The 23,351-nt window shown below is 43.6% G+C and overlaps 1 protein-coding gene across 4 annotated transcripts in view; it reads left to right on the top strand.

The window, feature by feature from the left end:
* Nucleotides 1–20,326, top strand: part of AP3D1 (adaptor related protein complex 3 subunit delta 1) — a 46,286-nt gene extending 25,960 nt beyond the window's left edge. The window contains exons 12-33 of one of the 4 annotated variants that reach the window (XM_074851956.1): nt 93–238; nt 1,737–1,885; nt 1,978–2,208; nt 3,592–3,823; nt 4,330–4,475; nt 4,612–4,753; nt 5,698–5,769; nt 6,728–6,803; nt 7,615–7,814; nt 8,490–8,563; nt 9,788–9,811; nt 10,910–11,114; nt 11,878–11,940; nt 12,566–12,664; nt 13,175–13,324; nt 13,459–13,506; nt 13,892–14,081; nt 15,197–15,285; nt 16,322–16,407; nt 16,843–16,964; nt 17,730–17,809; nt 18,185–20,326. In XM_074851956.1, coding sequence (XP_074708057.1) covers nt 93–238; nt 1,737–1,885; nt 1,978–2,208; nt 3,592–3,823; nt 4,330–4,475; nt 4,612–4,753; nt 5,698–5,769; nt 6,728–6,803; nt 7,615–7,814; nt 8,490–8,563; nt 9,788–9,811; nt 10,910–11,114; nt 11,878–11,940; nt 12,566–12,664; nt 13,175–13,324; nt 13,459–13,506; nt 13,892–14,081; nt 15,197–15,285; nt 16,322–16,407; nt 16,843–16,964; nt 17,730–17,809; nt 18,185–18,280 — 2,720 coding nt within the window. In that variant the 3' untranslated portion in view covers nt 18,281–20,326. Of the gene's footprint in view, nt 1–92; nt 239–1,736; nt 1,886–1,977; nt 2,209–3,591; nt 3,824–4,329; nt 4,476–4,611; nt 4,754–5,697; nt 5,770–6,727; nt 6,804–7,614; nt 7,815–8,489; nt 8,564–9,787; nt 9,812–10,909; nt 11,115–11,877; nt 11,941–12,565; nt 12,665–13,154; nt 13,325–13,458; nt 13,507–13,891; nt 14,086–15,196; nt 15,286–15,504; nt 15,743–16,321; nt 16,408–16,842; nt 16,965–17,729; nt 17,810–18,184 lie in introns of those variants that run through there. The other 3 variants (XM_074851957.1, XR_012626585.1, XR_012626586.1) reach the window with 3 other exon arrangements.
* Nucleotides 20,327–23,351: the final 3,025 nt, after the last annotated feature.

Here is a 23,351-nt window from a genome sequence, read left to right as displayed (position 1 = left end):
TTGGTTTCAGTATAACTTGGTGTTAAGATTTCATGCTAAACACAGAACAGTGTTTCTATATTTGGAAAGAAGTTATATTTTGTCTTTCACAGTGAAATACCTGGGACTGTTAGCTATGTCCAAAATCCTGAAAACGCATCCTAAATCAGTTCAGTCTCACAAGGATCTCATTCTCCAATGTTTGGATGACAAAGATGAGTCTATCCGACTCAGAGCTTTAGATCTCCTGTATGGCATGGTATGTTTCTACATGTATTTCCTTTCCTCTCCAGCCCCCGTGACCCTTTAGGAGGCTGATGTTTAAGAAAAACATTCAACTTTCTCTTCCCTTCTCCCAGTAGTTTTGTGATAATAACTCCCATATCTTTTCTGACACAACAAGTAAAAGATCTGGCACAGTATGAGAGGGCTTTAAAAACTTGGATTCAGACTGGAAGGAGTTTCTGAGTGTGAGTGCTGTGGAAGTCACCCGGAAGGCTGCTTTTCTAATTCCTAAGCTTTAGCTGCTCCTTCCGTGCTTAGTCCGGGTATAAAGTGGGCTACAGGCTTATTGGGATAGGTCCGTGCTGTTCTGGGTTGCAGCACACGATAGTGCAGGCTGACATCATTGATGCAGTCTGGGAAACAGTCCGGAGTGCTCTGAAACAACAGGAGAAGGCGGCTTTAAGCTGCTTCAATGTCAAATTTGCCCATCATTATAAATTTTGTTATGTCTTTTAATAACATGTACCGAATCTCGTTCTCTTTGTTCTCCTGTGTGCCGCCAGTCTTGTGCCCGCATTCTGCAGGGCGGTTGTGCATAGGCTGCAGGGGCAATCTTGTAGTGACAGCGTTTGATCTCTGAAAGGACTGTGGTTGTGATTTATATAGTAAAGTGCCTTTCACTCGAGTCTGTGCCGCAACCTCCCCCCACGCACAAAGGGATTGTGGTAGATATGTCTCATAGCTTCCTATTTTAGAGGAGAAAGTGAAAAGAAGGGACGCCTTTTGTCTGGTACTCCTCACGAGATGAGAACAGCATCAACAACCTAGCATCAGACAGTGGTTTTAATGTTGTTGCAAAGAGAACTGGAGTATTTTCTTAGTTCCTGTAGGTTCAGTTCTGCTTGTTCTGTCTTTAGTCAAAAGATGACAAAGAGTCTGCCGCTTTGCTCAACTCTGCCTCTAATGACTGTAGAAATACTATTACATACATTCTTGTTAGTGATGTCTTTAACACGTACTATTGAGAGATCATAGCTGGAAGCAGTGAGTCACAACTGGTGATATTTACTGAATATTTTGGTCACTTTATTTAGACAAATAAGTTTCCAGAGCAAGTTAATACAGCTATGTTTTGAAATGCTAGAATTACGTTGGATGTTAATGACTCTTAAATTTGTTTAGTTTAGAAGCAAGAATGTTTTAAACTATTAAATTTGCCCATCTGGCAGAAGTAGAAGATTCATTTTCTCCTGGATTTCTATGTTGCTGCTAGTAATTCTGATTCTCAGCTCTCCCACAGCATGGTCTTGTATACTTGTGCTGGCTCTGCTTTAATCACAACATTGACAAGAAATACAGAGATTCCTTTTTTGATTGTGACCAAAGTTTGGGCCTAGAGAGGTGGTTCTGATCTCTTGTAACACATGACACAGGTCCGTCAAAGAGCTAGTAGCTGCTTTAATGGAATTAGAAGGACTTGACAGTATGGGAAATGGCTTAGCTGTCGTTCAACCCTTCAATAACTCTTACAGGTATCGAAGAAGAACTTGATGGAGATAGTGAAGAAACTGATGATTCATGTGGATAAAGCAGAAGGGACGACGTACCGGGATGAGCTTCTGACCAAAATCATAGATATTTGTAGTCAGTCCAATTATCAATATATCACAAACTTTGAATGGTCAGTGTTTTTATGTGACAGCTTTGAGATCATCAGCAATGGTAATGCATGATTGTCTGCTGATAAAATTGCGTCCCTTTCACTTTTTGTAGGTACATAAGCATCTTGGTGGAGCTGACCCGACTGGAAGGCACACGGCATGGGCATCTTATAGCAGCTCAGATGTTAGATGTAGCTATCAGAGTTAAAGCTATTCGTAAATTTGCAGTTTCTCAAATGGCCATGCTTCTGGACAATGCTCATCTCATAGCCAGCAACACCCAGAGAAATGGGATCTGTGAAGTGCTTTATGCTGCTGCTTGGATATGTGGGGAGTTCTCTGAGTAAGTGCAAGCAGAAAGCCTGATGCGCTTTGAGCGGCTTCTTTCAGACAAAGATTCCGGTCACTAAAACATATTTTTGAGAGAAAGATAGTTCAGAATATGCTCACTAAATCTAACAAAATGATTGCTTCTTTCCCGCTCCCTTGCCCCATAGACTCCTCAGCTGTTTCTAGCCAGGACGGATACCTCATTTTTAATATCTGGTCTTTTTTCTTGTCTCCATAGTCCTGCCCACTCGTGCAGGAGGGCATAGTTGTGGGTATGAGCTGTAAGATCTTAAGACATTGAAGGAACTCCTTAATCATTAAGGTCTTACCCCACTTATATCAGGGAAAATGTCCAGTCACCATGTTTGAATTAGTTTTTGCTCTCCTCCCTGTTTTGCCCTTGTTGAAAGGTTTTTGCAGAACCTCATCTTCCTGAGAATTAGAAGGTATCTTACTTTTTCTCAAAGCTTCTTTGTACCCACAGCAGCACAATTTTCAATGTTCTTGTGCCAACAATGTCTTTTAGCTTAAGTAGATTGTGTTAGCATTAACTAGATACACGTACACACGTGCTTACCTAGCTTTCGTTTTGGTAAGCTGGACAGACCATGATACTGTAATGTCCTTTTAACATCTGGTTTGGTGTCTCTTCTTGTAATTGCCACTCTGAACACTGGTTCCAGTTTAAATTCACGTAGTAGGTGTGATATTTTTAGGGAATGCTGCTAAGGCTCAGATCTTCATCTAATTTAAAATGTTCTGCAAAGAAAACTGTAGATTAAGAAGCAAGAGAACATACTCTCCTTCTTCAGTTTGATCCCATTTTAAATTTGAAAGAACTTTAGCTTTCCATTTGTAATGGACCCATAACTTTTTTGTGCATCTTCCATTAGTTGTGAGCAGACAATTTTGAATAAGAGCACGAGATTTATTAAAACCAGTGTATGATCTGCTTTCTTTTCTGTGTATTAAGCATTGCTTACTAGATTTTATTTCGGTTCAGTAAATGCTTGGAAATTCATTTATGCGAGTGGTGAAGTACAGAATGGCAGGAAGGTATTTGGGCTGCTAGATCCAAACTGTCAGTGGAGTTGGCACTTAAAAGTGCAATGCTTAGTTAATGGAGAGAACACTGAACTTGTAAAGGTAGAAACTGAGGTGTCCCTCCCTTCTGTAAAAGGATAAAGCTGTAAATTCTTCCGTGCCACGTTACTACTGTAATTTGGAAGGGGAAGATACACAGAGAGCAAATTATTATGTATTTGTAGTCTGTCCTGTCTTTGTGTAGTACTTTGTACTGCAACCAAGGTTTTTGAAAAATTCTTCCACGTGAAGACTGATGAAACGTTGAAATATCTCAGTTGCTGTCTTTCATCTGTCGTCTCTGTCTTTATAGACACCTCGAGGAAGCAAACCAAACGTTAGAAGCAATGTTGAGGCCTAAAGTTACAACTCTACCAGGCCACATCCAGGCGGTTTATGTCCAGAATATGGTGAAACTCTATGCATCCATCCTACAGCAGAAAGAGCAATCTGGGGAAAAGGAAGCAGCTCAGGAAATTACACAGCTGATGATTGAGCGTTTGCCTCAGTTTGTACAGAGTGCAGATCTAGAAGTTCAGGAGAGGGTAAGAGAACAATATTACTTTGAAATTTATCATACCAAGTCTCTCATTCGTACTGGAGCATGTGTGTAATTTTCTGTGGACGTGCACGTTTTATATAAGCCATTGTTATCAATGGAGTGGTGCATTTATTCTGTACTTTGTGTAACTTGGTGAAAGAGAAGCTCTAGAACTAGCGTGGGTGGGAAGAGTGGTGACATTTTATGTCAGAGCCCAGATCTTATTCCAGTTCCATACCACCTCTGAAGACTGCTTGCGAGAATTTCACTCAAAACAATTTAATTTTAAAATTATGCAAGCACACGAGGACACAAAAAGGACACAGCTAGAAGAGAAGAGGGTTAACATGGATTTTTTTACGTTTGCTCTAAACCTGCAGCTTATGCTGCTTTTCTTCATTCCCTTAATGGAGTTAGAACAGTTGTGTTCTGCTGACTTTCATTGCAGTTGATTTTTTTAGTTCAGTTTGTTAATATTAATTCTGAAATTATTTCTGCATTTATTTTTAGGCTTCTTGCATCTTGCAACTAATAAAGTATATTCAGAAGCTACAAATAAAAGAAGTACCAGTAGCTGAGGAGGTAATAGCCCTGTTTGCTGGTGAGCTGAACCCTGTGGCTCCTAAAGCACAGAAAAAAGTACCAGTTCCAGAGGGGTAAGGTTTCTTCTTTCTCCCAGAGCCTTATTCAAACTTTTAAACTCTTAAATAGTAAAGTTAAGTATGTGATGAGAAACACTGAAATGCTCAGGGGTATTGAGTCAATCTATTTGTTTACTGCAATTCTTACCAGCTTGGACCTTGATGCCTGGATCAATGAACCTCCATCAGACAGTGAGTCTGAAGATGAAAAGCCCAAAACAATTTTTCATGATGAGGAACAAAGGCATTCCAGACATAGGCAGCCAGAAATAGATGAAGAGGAACTGGCCAGAGTGAGTGAATGTTAAAATGCTCTTCCCTACATAATTCAGCAGTGATGTTGTAAGTGCTACTAAAGCAGTTGGGGCTGTTATGGATTCCCCGTGTAGCCAGGGAGCCATTCTACTCTCTACAGCTCAGGAGATCTGATGATTTGATGTGAACAAAAGATATTTGGTTTAATACAGGTGGGTTTTTTAGGCACTGAGGAATACATCAGATATAAGGTTCTCTTGGAAGTCTAGCTTGCCTATCTTGTCCATATAGAAGCATGATTTTATAAAAGCTTAGCCCTTGTTAGGTGTTTTGAGCTGTTGTAAAAATCTGACCTGTAAACTGTGGTGTCTGGTGCAGTTCGCTTTCAAGTACAGGGTCTTGAGGATGGACACTTGTGCTGGGCTTTGCAACTATTTGGTTTTTTACACACCTCCTCCATTGGCATATCTCTGATATTCTGTGTGCTCTATATCAGCAGAAAAAGCAGCAGCATCTTTTCCCACGGACTTCAGCAACTTCTGTGAATTACTGTAATGTGACTGTTCTCAGTAGTGATACCACCTTTCTGGCTTCTGATCTTTTTATTTTCGTTGAGAAAACTTTTTATTGAGAAGAATCTTCATACCTTCCTCTCTTTGCAAAAATGAAAATAGAAATATTTAAATTGCCATCAGAATCTGGTCTTTGGGAAGTTACTATCTCTAGTCTACAATTAAAAAGCAAAGAAAGGGTGTTCTAAGGAGTATTACTTACAGCAGTAAAAGTACTTGCAGTTATATCCTAGTGTGTCTTGTAACTCAAAACGGGTTTATCATACACAAGCCAATATGCTGTAGTGTTTTTGCAGGTAGTTATGTATTGTTCCAAAAATTCAGGGAGTTGGCATTTTGCACTTTGATGGCTTTTATCTCTCTTTGCTTATAAACAAACATTCTAACTACGAATACTCTTTTGCTTTTAGCGTCGAGAAGCCCGGAAACAAGAACAAGCAAACAACCCATTTTATATTAAAAGTTCTCCTTCCCCACAGAAGGTGAGTGAGTCTGAGTTAAAATATCTTGTTGGCCTCTTAATTGTGTGAAGGCTTGTTGAATGTCAGAGCTGTGGCTTCCCTCTGGGGCATTCCGATTATTTCCACTGCAGTTCTGATCACTTGAGGTCTTGTGTGCCAACTGGAGGGGCTACCTACAACTATTTTTATAAGTCTTGCTTGTTCTGAGAAACTCATAAGTGACCTGATATCCCAAGAGCAGCCAGCTTTTTGTGAATCTCTGGTGGACCTCCAGTTTAGAAATAAGGGGTGGTAATTGTCACAACAGCCATTACACAGCAGTGTGGAACAGTCTGGGTTAACTTGTCGTGGAAAGCGCGGTGTTTATACTTCAGCAAGGACTCCCTGAAAGCCGTAGAGAAACTTCTCCTCTGTGCCCTTGTGTCACAGATTCCTGTGCAGGTAGTTTGTCCCAGCTGTGGGTGATGGAAGGGTTCAGATTACCAGGCATTTCATTAAGGGCAATGAAGAGAGAGTGAACATGGTCCTCTTGAACATGCAGTGTGTCTTATGGATCAAAAGGTTATTGGGGTCTCTTCTTTAACCCCTTTTTCAGGGAAGGAACCTGCTTTATTCCCTGTATATCCTAAGGACTGCTCCATTTTCCTTAACTCAAATCAAAAAATTTCCTCTTTTGAAGAGACAAGTTATTAGTTATAAAACACAAATCAAAAATTCTTCAGAGAGTTGCAACAAGCCTTCTTTAGGGCAGAAACAGGGTTAAAAAACGGTAGCTAAAAGTATGGTCTTTTATAATAGCTGTCAGCTGGCTTTAAAGATGCATTCTGCTACCATACAGGATTTAGTACTGAGCTATTCCATTCCTATTCTTTTAAAATGTTCACTTAAAGGATTAACTGTTTGATGTTTTGAAACGTGTCTATTTATATAAATTTGTATCTGGCAGTGCCCAGAACGTAACAAATTTTCATTTTCCCAGCGATACCAAGACACTCCAGGTGTGGAACATATACCTGTGGTCCAGATTGACCTTTCTGTCCCCCTAAAAGTTCCAGGTAAATGCAGCTAATCTTTAAAATTAATTACAGAAATTCAGTTAAGCAAAAGTAATAATTTCTTCTTATGGATTCTTCCTTAGGTTTTTAAGGGCAAGGAGCATATTTTCATTAGACTCTTAAATAAATCTCCTTAACTTACATGTGTTTGAAAATAGTACTTTGCAGTCCAAGTGCAGTTCCTCTCGAGACAGTATTAGAATTAATTCTGTGATTAAGTGTATTGTGCAGCCAAGTCTGTAACGTGTGAACTAACCACTGTTCTGTGTAGGTGACAGTCACCTTTGGGATGTCTTAAAGGGCTGATGAAGGTGATCAGGAGACACTAAGTGGAGTCTAATGATAGAGATACTATTTTAATATCTTGTTTCAAATATCAGAAGATAGTTGTATGTCTAATCAGTGGTTTGATATAGCACTGAAAAGCTGTTGATAAAGTGCAGTACACTGCGAGTGATGAGTTCTAAGTGCAAATATTTAAGGCTTACATAACAAAGTTTTCCCTAAAAGTGTGGAAAGTTGTCAGTATTAGTACAGCAATGGCACCAATTCTATTTAAAATATCGATGTTGAGATGCCCTTTGTAATCCAGATAATGTGGACAAGAATCAGGGAGCAGGATAGAACTCTGTCCTGTTTCTGGGGAGATGGAGTGTGATGGTAGAGCTGGTGCTAGAGGGGCTGTATGTGAGGCGATACGGAAGCACAGAGGTGTTGAGAAGCTAGAAGCAAGGTTCACTCCTGACATATTGTTGCAGTGATCAGTGTCCATGTGGACTGTAGCCTGAAAGCGGTTTGGCTTCCTCCGCAGGAATGCCTATGTCTGACCAGTATGTGAAACTGGAAGAAGAGCGAAGACATAAACAGAAACTGGAGAAAGACAAGAAAAAGAAAAAACAGAAAAAGGAGAAGAGAGGTAAACATCATCGCCATAACTCTCTGCACACGGAGAGTGAGGAGGATATTGCTCCAGCTCACCATGTCGATATCATAACAGAAGAGATGCCAGAGGTCAGTTGCTTCGTTTGGTGGTCTCAGTTGGGGGGTTTACCTCTGCTCTTCTGGAGAGATTTTTCCCCACGAATTGCCAGCCAGTCTGTGTTGTTGCAGTTGAAGAGGTCTGATTTCTTGCAAAGCTGATTAAGAAATGACTGAGATGGTCCTAGGCTGTTCTTTGCAGGGGGAGAAATTATTGTCTTTTTGTGCACAAAAAGACAAAAATTGCCACTGAAGCTATTTAAAAAAAAAAAAAAACACAACCAACAAACAATATGCATCTCTGCTATAAAAGTAACTCTATCCAAATAGTCACTTCATTTATTATGCTCTGCTGCTTCACTTTGACATTAACTTGCTGTCTAGTCAGCAGGTTTGCAGCTGATTATAATTAATTGCACATGCTAATGATGTAATCTGTATTTGTTCCTAAAATTTCCTTTAATCAAAACCAAACAGCAGCAATTCAAATCCTGCAGCTTATGAAGAATGGTTTTCTGTTCTAAATTAATCTTGTAACTAGATGCTGCATTAAAGTGCATTGTTTCTATAACTTACTGTGCCTGACTGCCAGCTGGCCTGTTCCAGGATTAACAATCTTAAAAAAAACTTCGGGTAATGTAAAGGTTTAGCTTTGAAACTGCCTGTGGTTTGCTTCTTCAGTGGACGGTGTCTTTCTCTCTCCTGCAGAATGCTCTGCCCAGTGATGAAGATGACAAAGATCCCAATGATCCATATAAGGCACTTGATATAGATCTGGATAAGTAAGTGACAGTTTTGTGTGTGAATTTACTTAATTGCCAATCAGAATGCATGAGGGCAGGTCTGGGGCTAAACAGGCAACGGCATTATCTGCAGTCCACTAAGTGAAAAGACTGTCTCTCGCTATGTCTTGGAAGTAACCTTAGCTGATCATCCAGGCTGGGGTTCCCACTGCAGCATACATGATAAAAGCAAAGCTGCTGAAATAGCAAGGGGGTTTGGGACCAGCAGGGGAATCGTTTTGTGTGACTGGATGGAGCCTGAAAGCTCAGGCAGCGTAGCTGGGACCAGATGTGAGAGAGTTTGCGCTTTCGGGTGTACCAGTATCTCTCTGATCTAACCTGCGTTGGCACTGTGGCCCGCGTTCATCTGTGTTCGTCTCGGAGCCAGCGTACATGTGGCAAGCCTGTATGCTCTGCCTTGTGATCCTCTGACCAGTAACAGCCAGTGTGTAGCATCCCCATTGCCCTGCAAACATTCAGTGTGGTGCCACTGTTGGAAAATCCTGTTCTATCAGGATTGAGTGAGCTGCATATCATAACTTTGACCAGAGGCTGGTCCGCATTCAGCTGCTGGACTCGTTCACAGTATGAGCACCCCAGGCTGCAGTGCAGCAGACCCTGAACCCTGCATGCCACGTGATAATTAGCAGTGGACTGTTAAGTATTGCACGTGGAAATTTTTTTTTTGGGTTGCTGTTTTACCAAATCACCACGCTAAAAATAATTGCTGATTTATTGTCCATGGATGCCTCCTGTAAAGTTTTGAAGGTGGGCAGGCACATGTGTGCGTGTGTAGTGTCTCTCTGGTATGTAACTTTAAAGTCTGTGCTGTTCTCTGCAGTTCTCAAATCTGTAGCACTTTGGTCCCTTGGTATCTTGCAAAAAAGTGATATAGCATTTTAAAAAGTGAAAGAACAGCTTCTGAAAAACTTCCCTTTTTCATGAGCTGGTCACATTCCTCTGAGTCTACAGGGGACAAGTGTATAAAAGGAAATCAATTTCTGACTATAGAGCTCATTTGCATGAGAGCCCTAGAAGACATAGAGCAGAGCAGTTCGAATGCTGTGCTCCAGGAGGCATCTTTGGACTTTGGTATTGTTTCCATCCATTCTCTTTCCATTCCATATGAGTCGCTGTGCTCTCCTGTCATGTTTTCTCATGTCTCTGTCCTTTCTCTTTCTTTCTGTGCTTGCACTGCTATGTCTGTGTCACGCTCACATGCAGTCTGGTTTCAGGGAAGCCTTCCAGGTAAGAATATATTGCTAAGTGGTTGGTTGATTTCAGTGGACAATGTAAATACTTGAAGGGTGGTGAAACTATTGAAATCATTGACCCTCAAATTTGTGTGAGTCTTATTTTGTCATTGACTTTCAGCACCAGTCCCTGTTCCTGTGCAGTGTATGTGAAATAGCTTAAAGATGAGATCCGTTTACTCTTCAAACAGATGGAGTCCATCTTGCCCTTACAGTGTTTGTTTCAAAGTAAAAAAATTAATTTGGTCTGGTTCTTCATGCAATATAAGTGAAAAAATTAAGGCAGGTGAGACCATTAGAAATCTTCCTGAACTTGTTTCATGTTTGCTGCTCAAACATGAAAATTAACGTTGAGTAAAAGCTGTAGAAATGGAAAAAGTGGCAATTGGTGAACTTCTTACTGATTTCTGGACAGTGTTTGACAAGAATGGAAAAATTTCTGTGGTGTGTTTTTTTTTCCCCAAGTAATGGCTTTGGGATACAGTGTAAATCTGAACTACTACTCATGATTTTCGGAAACGGGTGTCTGAAATGAAACACAACTTTTTAAATGTGATGGTAGAGTACAGATTCATAGCGTAAATTTTCAAAATGGAAAAATTTATTGCTTAAAATAATTTCCAATTGGAGCGATCTATTCATCAGTAACAAAAACCACGCCCTTCAAGGGCTGTTTGAGCCATGCTGTCATTCCACTGCTTGAATTTCCACGCTGTTGCAAACGCTTCCTACTGTTTCACATCTTTGCTCTTCCTTTGAGAGTGGTTCCACAGAAATGCAGCGTAATGCTACGTGTATGTATTCTGTAGGTGTTACTCAGCCTGCAAGTCTGGACTTACCCCTTTTAAGAGTGATCAGGTGTCAGCAAGAGCTTGGCTCGCAGTCACCTTCAAATTGTTTCTATTACCTGCTAATCCACAAGGGCAGTGCCTGCAGGTACATAAATAAACTTCAGGTACAGAAGTATGTGCCAATTTAAGATTTTGGGGCCCAACTCTTTAAAAACAAAGCATACCTTGTATTGGACATCCAGCAGATAATCTGAGCTAAGGGAGACTGTTTGCAGAAGGGTAATGGTCTCTTGATTTTTAAGACCCTTAGCAGACAGTGAGAAGCTGCCAGTGCAGAGACACAGGAACGTTGAGACCCTGAAGTCACCAGACTCAGAAGCTCCCCTAGTAGAGAAGAAGAGCAAGAAACCCAAAAAGAAGGAAAAGAAACACAAAGAAAAAGAGAGAGACAAAGGAAAGAAGAAAGAGAAAGAGAAGAAGGTAATAGAGGAGGAAGAAGAAAAAAAGGTAATTCTCCAAGACTTGCATTATGTTAAAAACTGCTGTTATGGGCCATATTTATTTGCTGTGTTCTGCTGTTGCTTAGGAACAGTCACATTTGATAATTCAAACAGCTGAACGTTTTCAACCTTTATTTCCTTAAATACCTGTTCTTATGGCTGTAAAAATTTAAAGATTATTATTAATAAAAATAACATTTACTTAATAAAAATAACATTTACTTGGCCTCATCAGTTAGCAGAATTCAGCTTACTGCAGCCTACACAGCAGATCTTCCAGATCTAATTTGGAAGCTGAGGTTACTGATACTCTGTCTATTCTTAAAATGGGGAAGTCTTTAGCAAAATACCTGGAACTCATTTTTGTTCTACATTGTGTCCCCATATACTTCAGAATCTTGCAGTTATAAAACCTGACATTAGTTGTCACTTACTCTGAAGACTTGAAGTATCCTTCTTGTTAATCACTCTGCAGTGATACACTCTTCCTCTAGGGTGCAGCCTGTGTGCCTTGAATGCCTGTAGCTATTGTGAAATGTAGGGTAATTTGGAGTTACTGTCGGCTGTGTCCAGGTTTGGAAGTTGCTCAAAGGCTGCAGTTAAACTTCTTGAACTATTTGTTCATAAATGTATTGTAGCATCTGTGTGCCAGCATTCTGGAGAGATGCATTTCCATGAAAACTTAAGGTTTTAATTTAATTGATGGGTTTTTTTTTTGTTCTAAAGAATCAAAACAAGTGTCGTGGTTTTGTTTTTCTCTTGAAATTCAGGGGGAAGACTTGGATTTCTGGCTCTCCACTGCTCCACCTCCTGCTTCCACTACCCAGCCACAGGTAGACATCTTACCACATCGCAGGAAACTTATGATTGCATCTTAGCTGTGATACGAGTGCTTTGTCATGCTGCAGGAGAGAAGGGAAAGATAGGCTTCATCTCCTCAACTTAATGCTATGAAGCAATGACATTTTATCTCCCCAGTTTACAGACACTGTAATAGGAGGTTTCAGGCTTATTCTGTGCTGCAGATCAATGGATAGAAATACAGATGCAGCTACAGACTTGGTGGACTTGCAGTATATTATTGTTGGGTTTTAATATTATTGTATGGTTTTATTTCCTAGTGTGAGCTAGACATTAGCAATATTAATAGACAGGAGAGACATAGTCTGAAAGAAAAAGTCTCATGAATTTTGATGGGAGATTTTAGAGGAAGAGACAGGGAATATAAGGGGATGGATTCCTTGGAAGAAATCTTTTGTATCTGGTCCTCAAGTGATCATATTTGCTGGGTTTCAGAGGCATAAAATGAAAGGCTCGATACCATGTTAATCAAATATAATTTTTGAAATAAAAGTTGGTGTTGGGAGGGGTGTCACTGTTAAGATTTCTTTTGGTGTGGGATTCAATTGTTTCAACTGTGTTCTGTTAGTGTCATAATCCTTCTGCTAATCTACTCAGAGTGAGCCTGTAGTGGGTGCTGCTGTTGTGGCTGAACCTCAAGAAGTAAAGAAGGAAGAAAGGGAAGAGCGAGATGAGGAGGAGGATGATGAAGGAAAAGTAAGTGGTTTAAATTGCTGACACCCTTAGGCATACTTTCCTAGCATCTTGTATTCCTTAAAAAGCACACAGGAATTACCAATTCAGTGTAGTGACCACCTGCAAACAGGCAGCCGTGGGATGTTAAGTCCTTGAAGAGCTCTAAACACTTCACAGGAAGAAGTTTGGTTGTTCCTTGAGCCAAGGGTCATGTAGCAGCTTTAAAGCTGAGCTTCCAAACAGCTGAAGAGATTTGACCTTCTGCTGGCCCCAGGCTGCTGTGGGTTAAGGTATTGTCATGCGAGTGGTCAGCAAGGGTTTACTGGGACTCAGCACAGAGTGACTGTTGGGGTTTAAGGAATGGGAGCTCTTGTTTTGGGTTTCTGCAGTAGTAGGAAACTTTGTTCGGTCCCAAAGGCTGCAGAGAGTGGGAGTTTGGAGTTGAAAGATTGGTAGAGGGGTCATGATGTAATGGCTAGAAATGTAGGGTTTCTTTAAGGGTTTGTTGTAGTTTCTTGTTGTTCTTGGTAGAAATCCTCCAAGCATAAGAAGAAAAAGCACAAGAAAGAGAAAGAAGAGAAATCAAAGGATAAAAAGAAATCCAAAAAGAAGAGTCATCACAGTGAGGAGGAGACGACAGAGTCAGTGCAGAATGGAACACTAGATGATGAACCACTACCAGTGAGTAGCTGTGCACTGGCTGCCCTTGCCCTGAGAGAAGGCAGGAGCCAAACTGTTTTGGGAGGAAAGAGAATGACAGCTCTTTTTAGAGAAACTAAGTATATTGCAGCTGTGATTTCTTTCTTGTTTTTCAGCCTATGTCCAGTTACCGCCTTCTTGCTGAAAATCCATATGTTAAAATGGTGAGTTTCTTTGGCTTTCAAATCCTGATCTCTTCTCTTCTTGTGTTCTCTAAGAAAAGAGAGCATACCCTGGGGATAGTACAGCGACTTTATGTAGACAACATTTAACTGGAGAACTGTTTAAATCGCAGGAGTTCGAAATGTAACAGAGCTCCATTTCTTTTCTTTTGGATGTCCCACTTAATAAGTTCTTAAGTTGCTGTTTTCCCACTACTTAGCAGTACTGTGGAGCTGATCACCAGTGTGCTTTTCATTATCCTATAGCTGTACCAAACTACGTTCTTTCTGAAGCTTGCTTTATTCTGATGCAGTGTTCTGTTCTAGTGCTCTGCTGTTTGAAGTTTCTGAATCTTTCCTGTGACTTTTTTTTTCCCTTCATTTGCAGACCTATGATATTCAAGGAAACCTCCAGAACGATAGTCAAGTTACTGTCTCTGTTATCTTTGAGAACAAAAGCACTAGCTTCCTTAAGAGCATGGAACTAAATGTCCTGGACTCTCTCAACACTAAAATGCTCCGACCAGAAGGATCATCAGTACATGATGGGATACCTGTGCCCTTCCAGCTACCCCCTGGTATGCAGCTTTGCACAGGGTTCTTGGAGTATGTCTAGTCCTGCACTGCCCTCCTGTGGAAAGAATTGTTTGAACTTCTTGCTACTTGTTGTTTTCCAGAAAGACAAATCCTTCTGCCTGGGTGTTCGCTGGGCTTTCACACAATTCACTGGAGAGGATAAGCCTTCTTACAGTGTGGCTATAAACGCAGGTGGTTCTGTGTAGCAAGAGCAAAGCCTATAATGTAGGGCTGGGAGTCCGAATGCCTGAGTTGCTTTTTCAGGTGACCACAGACTGGCACACCCTTGAATGTGCCAGCATCGCCAACTACAGGAGTCTGAGATTCATGAGGAGTTTGCTATGAGATTTAAAGTGAAACAAAGTTTGTGAACCATTAGAATCTGCTCTGGATTTATTCTCGAGCTATTGTTCCACTGTTTTAATGGCAGAGGCCATATGCAGTGAAAGTTTGTGATAAGTATGTACTTATTTGGATGGGCAGCTGAGCCCTTAAGAAATATTACGACACAGAAATGAAGAGTAATGGCTTCATACATAGTGCAATAGTACAATTGAACTGCTGAATTCCTTTGAATTTCACTTCCTTTGCCAAAGAGTTAATTTGAATACTGAAACAGCTCACAAGTTGTCTGGGATTTAGTGTCTTCAGGGTATATTTTGATCCCCCGTGTGAAAAGCAGTGGGGTGGTTTTTTATTCTATATGAGGCAGTTCTTGACACAGACTTGTACATTAAAATAAAAGCATAGAAACATTGGCATTCAAATTAGTTCTGAAAACTACTTGGAAAGCTATATAATCTTCCAATTATACAAACAGTTTAAATATATTGCCACTGTGACATACTTTGTCCAGGCACTCACTCAATAACCTCTACCAAATGCCAGCTATCACTGCTGCTTTTCAGAGACCCAAGAGCTAAGTGCTGTAACACTGTTAATTCACAACAGGAATTGTGCGTATAACTTTCTCCCAACTACACGGAAAATTTCAAGCTTGGTTCAGAAATAGTCAATACATAAGGCTTAGCTGCTACGGATCAGTTTATTCTAACCATTACTTAGATATGGAAACCATTTTCTGACCTGACTTCTCCCTTTCCTCTCTTCATGCTAGGAATCTCTAATGAAGCCCAGTTTGTGTTTACACTTCAGAGTATTGTTATGGCTCAGAAGTTAAAAGGAACACTGTCCTTTATAGTCAAAGTAAGTGCAGCTTTAAAATCTGTGCTTCTGCTTCCTTTGGAACTGCATAAGGGAGCTTGACTTGGGTGGAAAGCACTGCTTTAGAGCTTTTTTTAGGCATCATTTCATCTCTGCTGCACCAGCCCATTCTGTGATGTGAGAAGTATTTTTACATGACATCTTGTGCAAAGAGTGTCCCGAATACTGCGTAAGCATGTCCTATATTGTCATTCCTGGCAGTGTGTGAGCAATGCAGCCTGAAACATATGCCACATCGCAGTGATTTTCTAGCTGACAGTGGTGCATCTGCTGGGGAGAGGAGGTCAACCAACCAGGGAGAGATGCAACCCAGAATCTGTTTGTTCTGATCTCGGTTATCCAGAAATCAGTTGGACACTGCTACCTGATACAAGGATGGAAAAATAGTAATAAGAATTAGATACAGTTATTAAGGATGGAAACCCAGAACAAGAGTGAGGTTAGTTGAAGGCATTGTTTAATAGGTATCGACCTGTATAAGACTGTAGGTTTCTAATCTTACTTGAGAAGAATTCTTAATGAAGGAGCTGTGTGAACAGCTTGAAGTGAATGGAGACAGTTGTGGCTCCTTCAGAGTCAGCCATTATCTCTATTTTAAGGGTTTCTTAAAAATAGTATACTCGTCCTGTTTTCAGTACCTAAGAATCTGGGAGATCTTAATTCATTATTTTGCTTGGGAAATAGTGAACTATAAAACCACACCTTCAAGTGTTAGTTTAAATTCAGTCTGCTCAATATATTTCAGCAGAGTGCAATCAAAAATGCAGCCCGATCCCTCTGGTTGTGTCCCTTACCTGCTCTAGATGTACGTGTGAACCTAGCTGCCCAAATCTTTTCTCTGAGTGGCCTGATGTTGTAGTGTGGTGGTTCTCAGAGTGATCCTTCAGGCCCAGCCAGGGTATATCAAAGGGAATTGAGCCCTAAAGTCTTCGTTGGTGCCTGTTTGGTAGGTGGGGGTGGTGCCTCCTCTTGCTGCCTCGGGGCTCCCATTCATCTCCTTTCCTTTGACCTGTTGCAGAATGATGAAGGTTCAACCCATGAAAAACTAGATTTCAAATTGCACTTCAGTTGCGCTTCATACTTGATCACGACGCCTTGCTATAGGTAAGTGCCATTTAGGGAGCACAACACTGGTGCTTTTGCCGCCCATGTGAAGCTGAGCTTTGGCTGCAGGCCATCTCTGCAAGACACGCAGCATGCGTTTGACTTTGGCTGCTTGTGACTGCTTTGGTTCAGTTACCTTGTGTAATGTTTGACTGTTCAAATATTTCCAGCAACTTATTTCAAGTGATTCTGAAGAAGGAGCTCTGTGCCCTGTAGGCTGGCAGAGGTCGTGTGGAAGTAGCTCTGGTTGAGGTCACAGGTACTCCAGTGGAGTCTGGAGTATTGTTCCCATATTTGCTGTAAATCCATTTTCCTAGAGCTTGGTAGTACTTAGACTTCTGCATCCTGAGATGTCTCAAGGTCTGCATGGGGCTAATGTGGCAGATTTCACCTGAATTTGTAGTACAAGTGTTTACTTTCCTTCCTGTTTTGCAGCGATGCTTTTGCCAAGCTCCTAGAGTCTGGAGATCTGCACATGAGTTCTATTAAAGTAGATGGAATTAGCATTTCTTTCCAACATCTACTGGCAAAGATATGTTTTCATCATCATTTTTCAGGTGAGTCTTCCTCGATGCAGAACCTTCTGCAAAATTCTGTGTTCTAAAATTTCAGCTGTGCTTGGCAAGTGCAGTGCTCTGTGGCCTCAACAATGACAGAAGCAGGTGATGGCCAGATTAAATAAATTTGGGAGAGGAGTTTTTTCCACTTTTGTAATACACTGGTATCCTCAAGGCATGCAATGTTCTTCGGAATGAAGCCTCCTTCTGTCCCTGTGGCTTTCCTCCAGTCCAGTGAGGCACGTGGCAGGTACCACGGGAGCAGCTTGCTTGTAGGTAGGGCTGTAACTGTTCTTTGGAGGGTGTGTTTGATCTCAGTGCTTCAGCTCACCTCTTTCCCCAGTGCTTCGTTTCAGTAAGGGAGAGCGTGAGCTATTCAAGTTTGGAGTTAGTAATTAATAACACAAGTACTGGATGAAGCAAAACAAATGGCTGTTTCATCATGCTCTGGTGTACGCATTAGGTGTTGCCTCACTGAAATTATTTCTGGGGAAGAGATCTGCATTCTGATCAGTATTTTTGCCACAAAACATTTGCAGCTTGCTTAAAAGACAAATGACTTAACCTTATTATTGTGAAATATCCTAGATAGGGAGCCAGGAGGAGCCAGGCACATACATCATCTTAACCCTGACTTCCTCCTCCCCTCACTCACTAGAAGCTTCTATTCCTGGAGGCCAGGCAAAGCAGTAGTTCCTCTTCATGGGAAGCGAAACTTATATTAAAAGTTGTCCCACTAAATGAAAACTCCTGTTTTCTTTATAGTTGTGGAACGCGTTGATTCGTGTGCATCAATGTACAGTCGTTCTATCCAAGGCCATCACGTCTGCCTACTGGTAAAAAAGGTGAGAGCGTTGTACCACTCTGAAACAAGACCCGAGAGAAGCGAAACCTGCAGCCTTTCCTAGCTTAACAGGAGGAGGGACCTATACCTAAACCATCCAGGGATACCACAGGCAATTCAATTCCTCTGGCCCCTCTAGCAGTTTCCACTGTGCTGCTGCCAAGCTTGTGCTTCCCCTGGGCTTTCTGCCGCCCAGCACATACCTGGTGGGTGGCAGCAGCCCTGAGGCCCTCCCCGAACTGACCTCCCAGTTCAGCCTGCTTCCCTCCTCGGCCCGCTCCACCGCCCGGGTCCACTCCCTGAGCTTGCCTGGGAATAAAATTGTCCCCGCTTAGAAGAGGAGCTAATGGATTTCTTTTTTCTTTTTCTTTCCAAGGGAGAGAACTCTGTATCCATAGATGGGAAATGTAATGATTCCACCCTGCTTAGCAACTTGTTGGATGAGATGAAAGAGACATTGTCCAAGTGCTGAATATTCCTTATAAAATATTCCAACAACAAGAAACACACCTGATGTGTAAAGACGAGCAGACCCAAGTGTTAAGTTTCTCCCTCGTACGCATGTACTATCCTGGGGCACGTGCTTTTCAGTTAACTCCACCATTGTTTGCAGTTTAGACATTTTAAGGCTGTATGTTACCTTTTTATTTCAAAACTTTTTACAAACTGTGGTGTTAACCCTTTCTAGCCCAAAGAGATCCTGGTGACATGACTGGAGGAGGGAGGGGCGGGCGCTATTTATTCAGCAGCTCATGATGATCCTGTAAACCTTGCCATCTGCGTGGGACGGTGGACTAAGCAGAATTTTATCAACAGTAGCACAGAGTCTGTTGGTTGTGCTTGTTGCCAGGGAAGGTTGACTTGATCCTTGGAAATGTCTTCAGGGCTGCTGTAGTTGATGTATATTTCTAGCAGAGGCTGGTGCTGGACCTGAAGGCCTCTTTTTTTTTTATATATGATTTATTATTATTATTATCTCAAGATCTATTTTGATCAGCATATAAACACTCTCCATCTCTTTGAGCTAATCCAAATGAGCCCTGTGGGAACCGGGATGTTTGAGTTTCTGTTTATAGTAGTTGCCTTGAGCCTTAACCTTCTTTTAGTGACAGCTGAAAGAGTAGAGAGTGAATGCATGAAACAGGCTGAAAGTGTTACTGTTTGGGTCTCTGCTCCTGTTGACCACCCCCGCAAATGGAGTCTGTCATGCCTCTCCCCTTTGAGCAGTCTCTGCTGATGTGTTTTATGAGTCCACTTCAATTTCACATTCCTGAAAAGTTAGGGTGTAGCAAGAAACTGGAAATCCAAAGGGGTCTGTTCCTGCTTTTTTGTCATTTTGCTCACCAGCTGAGGTTGACCACTACCAGGTTAGAGAAGCTCCCACGTGTGTAATCCCTTGTCCTCCGAGCAGTTTGCAGGTACAGGCCTGTTCCCTCCCTCTGGGCTGTGAAGCCAGAGGTGTCGTGCTGTCTCCGCTGTCCCCGCAGCGTCCCGTGGCCCTGCCCTCGCTGCAGCGGATGCAGATTTAGCAGCGCGAGTGTGGCTGGGTCCCTGCAGCAGAACTCCCCCTGCCTGGGTGGCAGGAGGGGCGGGTTGGGGAGGACTCGTGTCTGTGGCAGGTTACTTCAGAGGGAAGAAAGAGGGTCTGCGAAGTGAAGCCCGTTCTGCACTATTGAGATCTCGTGGAATCGCTGACTGGAAAGGGATGTCACTGTGTCCTTTACAGAGATGCTTAATTGATGGCCTTCTCCAAAATCTTTCGATTTTTTTTATTTTTTTTCTCCCCAGTTCTTTTACTTGCTGCTCCATACCCAGCAAACTCAGAACACGCTTGAACAGTTTTGCTTTGAGGCACATCAAGAGCTGTTGGTCGCTGTTACCAGAAGGGTCCCCAGGGAGGAGTTGGGTTGGTCTCCACTTCTCCAGCACCGCCATCACTCCAACAGTATCAGCAGTGCCCAGCAGAGTTGAGCTAAAATCCTGCGCAGGGAACAGATAAAGTGTTGATTTTATCCTTTTGGGGGAATGTCCTGTACTTTAAGCGTGTCTTGTGCTCTTCACACTCTTCCCATTTTTGCAAAGGCTCTGTTCTGGTTTTGTTGCTAGGACCAGCTTTGTGTTCTGACCGCACTCGTGCGCTGCAGGAATTTGTTTGCAGCAGGCTTCACTGCTGGTGAAGTGGTAGTTTTTGGTATTGGTCAACCTCCCTTGGTTAGCCAGTTTGTGTATTAGAAACTGAACATATTAAAATTGTCTTAAAGGATAATGTTCCTCAATTAGTGTTTTTTTAATTCATGGATGAAAACTGTCACTTTAGCATGTAGAGTCTTCTCTTACAGAATCCTGTGCAGTGATTCTAGAATTTTGAAACTGTATGATGTGTTACATTCACAAATTTATTTGCTATCAACATTCCCTTGAAAAACAAAAAAAAGAGAAAAAGAAAACAACATACCACAAGCTGCTGTAATGATTTTTGTGTCAAGATGATCCAATAAACTTTCAAAACAAAGTTAAATTTTTGGCTTTATAAATAGTCCTTTATAAGACCCTTCCTGTTTGTAGGCACCCAAAAACATGACATGGGTTTACCCCTGCTCTGAATGTTTTTGGGGGGGTTAAGAGGAATCTCACTCCAAAAGCTCCAGAGGGGGTAAGAGGTCACTTCTCGCACCGCTGTGTGGGGCGGTGGGTTTGTGTCAGCTGGGGACTGGTGTGTCCTGCCACTCCCCTGCCCTGGTGTGTGTGTCGGGGCCTGATCCCACACCCGCTCTGACAGTGGCCACAGCTCCAAGGCGTGAGGTACGTGAGCAGAAATGGAGTCTGAGGTGGGGGAGACTGGAATGGTGCTGTTCATCTCGTGTGTTTTAAACTCACCTGACTTCTGTAGGCACCAAAGCTGACTCCTACACACTTTGGATAACGAACTGGTCAGGCTGTCATGTTTTAGCAGTCCTCTGGAAGGGAGCATAGCGAGCAGCACTTGTCACTAAGAAAATTACAGGGAAAAAAAAAAATCGGTCTCAGTTAAAGCTGCATTAATTTTTTCATATTTTTTTGGATCGCAATTGCTGCTAAAAATCTTAAGGATTTATGAAAATCAGAGCTCTGGGCTTAATAAGATGTCTAGAAACAGAAGGACTGAAATCAGCCCCTTCTGTCTCTTCCCCTGGGCCTGGCATCCAGTAGAATGTGATGGACACACAGTAGCATTTATCTGAGGATTAGGGCCCAGAACTGTGCAACAGGAACTGAGGCGTTGGTTTTGCTGATCCTCCCAGTGGTTGCCAGTAAGACCAGAACCTGTGAAAACCATCTTTTATAACCCCGTGGCTTGCCCTAACTTCTCGGCCCCGTTATTGGTAGATGTGAAGGAAGGACGAGGACATTTGCCCCGGGTAGTGCAGGCCCGGTGTCGCCATCCCATAGTGGCCTGCAGGGAGGGTGGCTGCTCGCTCCGCCACGTGGCGGGGGCTGCACAAACCTGCTGACACGGGATTAAAACAACCACATACCCCCACCCTCGAAAATGCATGAAAAAACCCCAAACCCAGGAAGCACTTGGAGTGAACGTGGAGTGTTTAATGAGCTGCAGGACCTTAATTAGACGGTGCAGGAGTTGACAGTGAACCTGGGCCCCTGCACTCCTGCCCTCGCACAGTGCGACAGGCTCTGGCCCTGCTCTCGGCGCTTACGTGTCAAAATTCACTGAGCAACTGGACAGAGAATCCTTATCGAAGTGTGTTTTTGCAGACAGTGTGTTATCACAGAATCATCTTGGTTGGAAAAGCCCTTGAAGCTCCTCCAGTCCAACCATGAACCTCCCCCTGACCATTCCCAACTCCACCAGATCCCTCAGCGCTGGGTCAACCCGACTCTTCAACCCCTCCAGGGATGGGGACTCCCCCCCTGCCCTGGGCAGCCCATTCCAACGCCCAACAGCCCCTTCTGCAAAGAAATCCTTCCTAAGAGCCAGTCTGACCCTGCCCTGGCGCAGCTTGAGGCCATTCCCTCTTGGCCTGGCGCTTGTTCCTTGGTTCAAGAGACTCATCCCCCCTCTCTGCACCCTCCTTTCAGGGAGTTGTAGAGGGCCATGAGGTCTCCCCTCAGCCTCCTCTTCTCCAGACTAAACCCCCCCAGTTCCCTCAGCCGCTCCCCATCAGACCTGTGCTCCAGACCCTGCACCAGCTCCGTTGCCCTTCTCTGGACACGCTCGAGTCATTCAATGGCCTTTTTGGAGTGAGTGGCCCAAAACTGAACCCACTCATCGAGGTGCAGCCTCACCAGTGCCGAGCACAGGGGTCAGATCCCTTCCCCGTCCCTCCTGGACACGCTATGGCTGATACAAGCCAGGATGCCATTGGCCTTCTTGGCCACCTGGGCACACTGCTGGCTCATTATCAATCCCCCCCAGGTCCCTCTCTGACTGGCAGCTCTCCAGCCACTCCTCCCCAAGCCTGTAGCGCTGCTGGGGGTTGTTGTGGCCCAAGGGCAGCACCCGGCATTTGGCCTTAGTGAAACTCCCCCAGTTGGCCTCAGCCCATCGCTCCAGCCTGTCCAGGTCTCTCTGCAGAGCCTCCCTACCCTCGAGCCGATCAACACTCCCACCCAACTGGGTGTCATCTGCAAACTGACTGAGGGGGCACTCGATCCCCTCGCCCAGATCATCAATAAAGATGTTAAACAGGAGTGGCCCCAAAACCGAGCCTTGGAGGTACCCAACCGCTGGCAGCCGTCCTCCGCGGAGAGGCCCTGATGCTGCTGGAGCAGCTGCCCCAGCTCCTCCCCGGGGCAGCAGCGCTCTCCTGTGCCGGGGCTGCTGGTGGGATCAGCTGGGATGGGTGGGAACACCCACGCTGCCAGGAAGAGCCTGTGGTAGGCCGGGATCTGGGGGCCAAAGCCTTCACCCCTTGGCTGTGAGCACCGCGGATGGAGCTGGGCTGAGCTGAGCTGGGCTGAGCCGAGGAGCGGCTCGTCGTCCCTTGTCGTAAGAGGAGTGGCTGAGGGAACTGGGGGCGTTTAGTCTGGAGAAGAGGAGGCTGAGGGGAGACCTCCTGGCCCTCTCCAACTCCCTGAAAGGAGGGTGCAGAGAGGGGGGATGAGTCTCTTGAGCCAAGGAACCAGCGCCAGGACAAGAGGGAATGGCCTCAAGCTGCGCCAGGGCAGGGTCAGACTGGCTCTTAGGAAGGATTTCTTTGCAGAAGGGGTTGTTGGGCGTTGGAATGGGCTGCCCAGGGCAGGGGGGGAGTCCCCATCCCTGGAGGGGTTGAAGAGTCGGGTTGACCCAGCGCTGAGGGATCTGGTGGGGTTGGGAACTGTTAATGTTGGGTTAACGGTTGGACTGGAGGAGCTTCAAGGGCTTTTCCAACCTAGACGATTCTGTGAAAAAATTTCTGTGAAATTCTGTGAGCTGAGCTGAGCCGAGCTGAGCTGAGCCGAGCCGAGCTGAGCTGAGCTGAGCTGAGCTGGGGGGCCAGGGCTGCCGGTCTGGGGGCGTTGTGGGGGCACCTGGAGTTGAGAGCGCAGAGCAGCCCCGTGGTGCT

This window comes from Strix uralensis, chromosome 27 (assembly GCF_047716275.1).
Source record: "Strix uralensis isolate ZFMK-TIS-50842 chromosome 27, bStrUra1, whole genome shotgun sequence".
Classification (NCBI taxonomy): domain Eukaryota; kingdom Metazoa; phylum Chordata; class Aves; order Strigiformes; family Strigidae; genus Strix; species Strix uralensis.
Note: the sequence above shows the minus strand (reverse complement) of the source record. Positions and strands in the feature narration are given on the sequence as shown.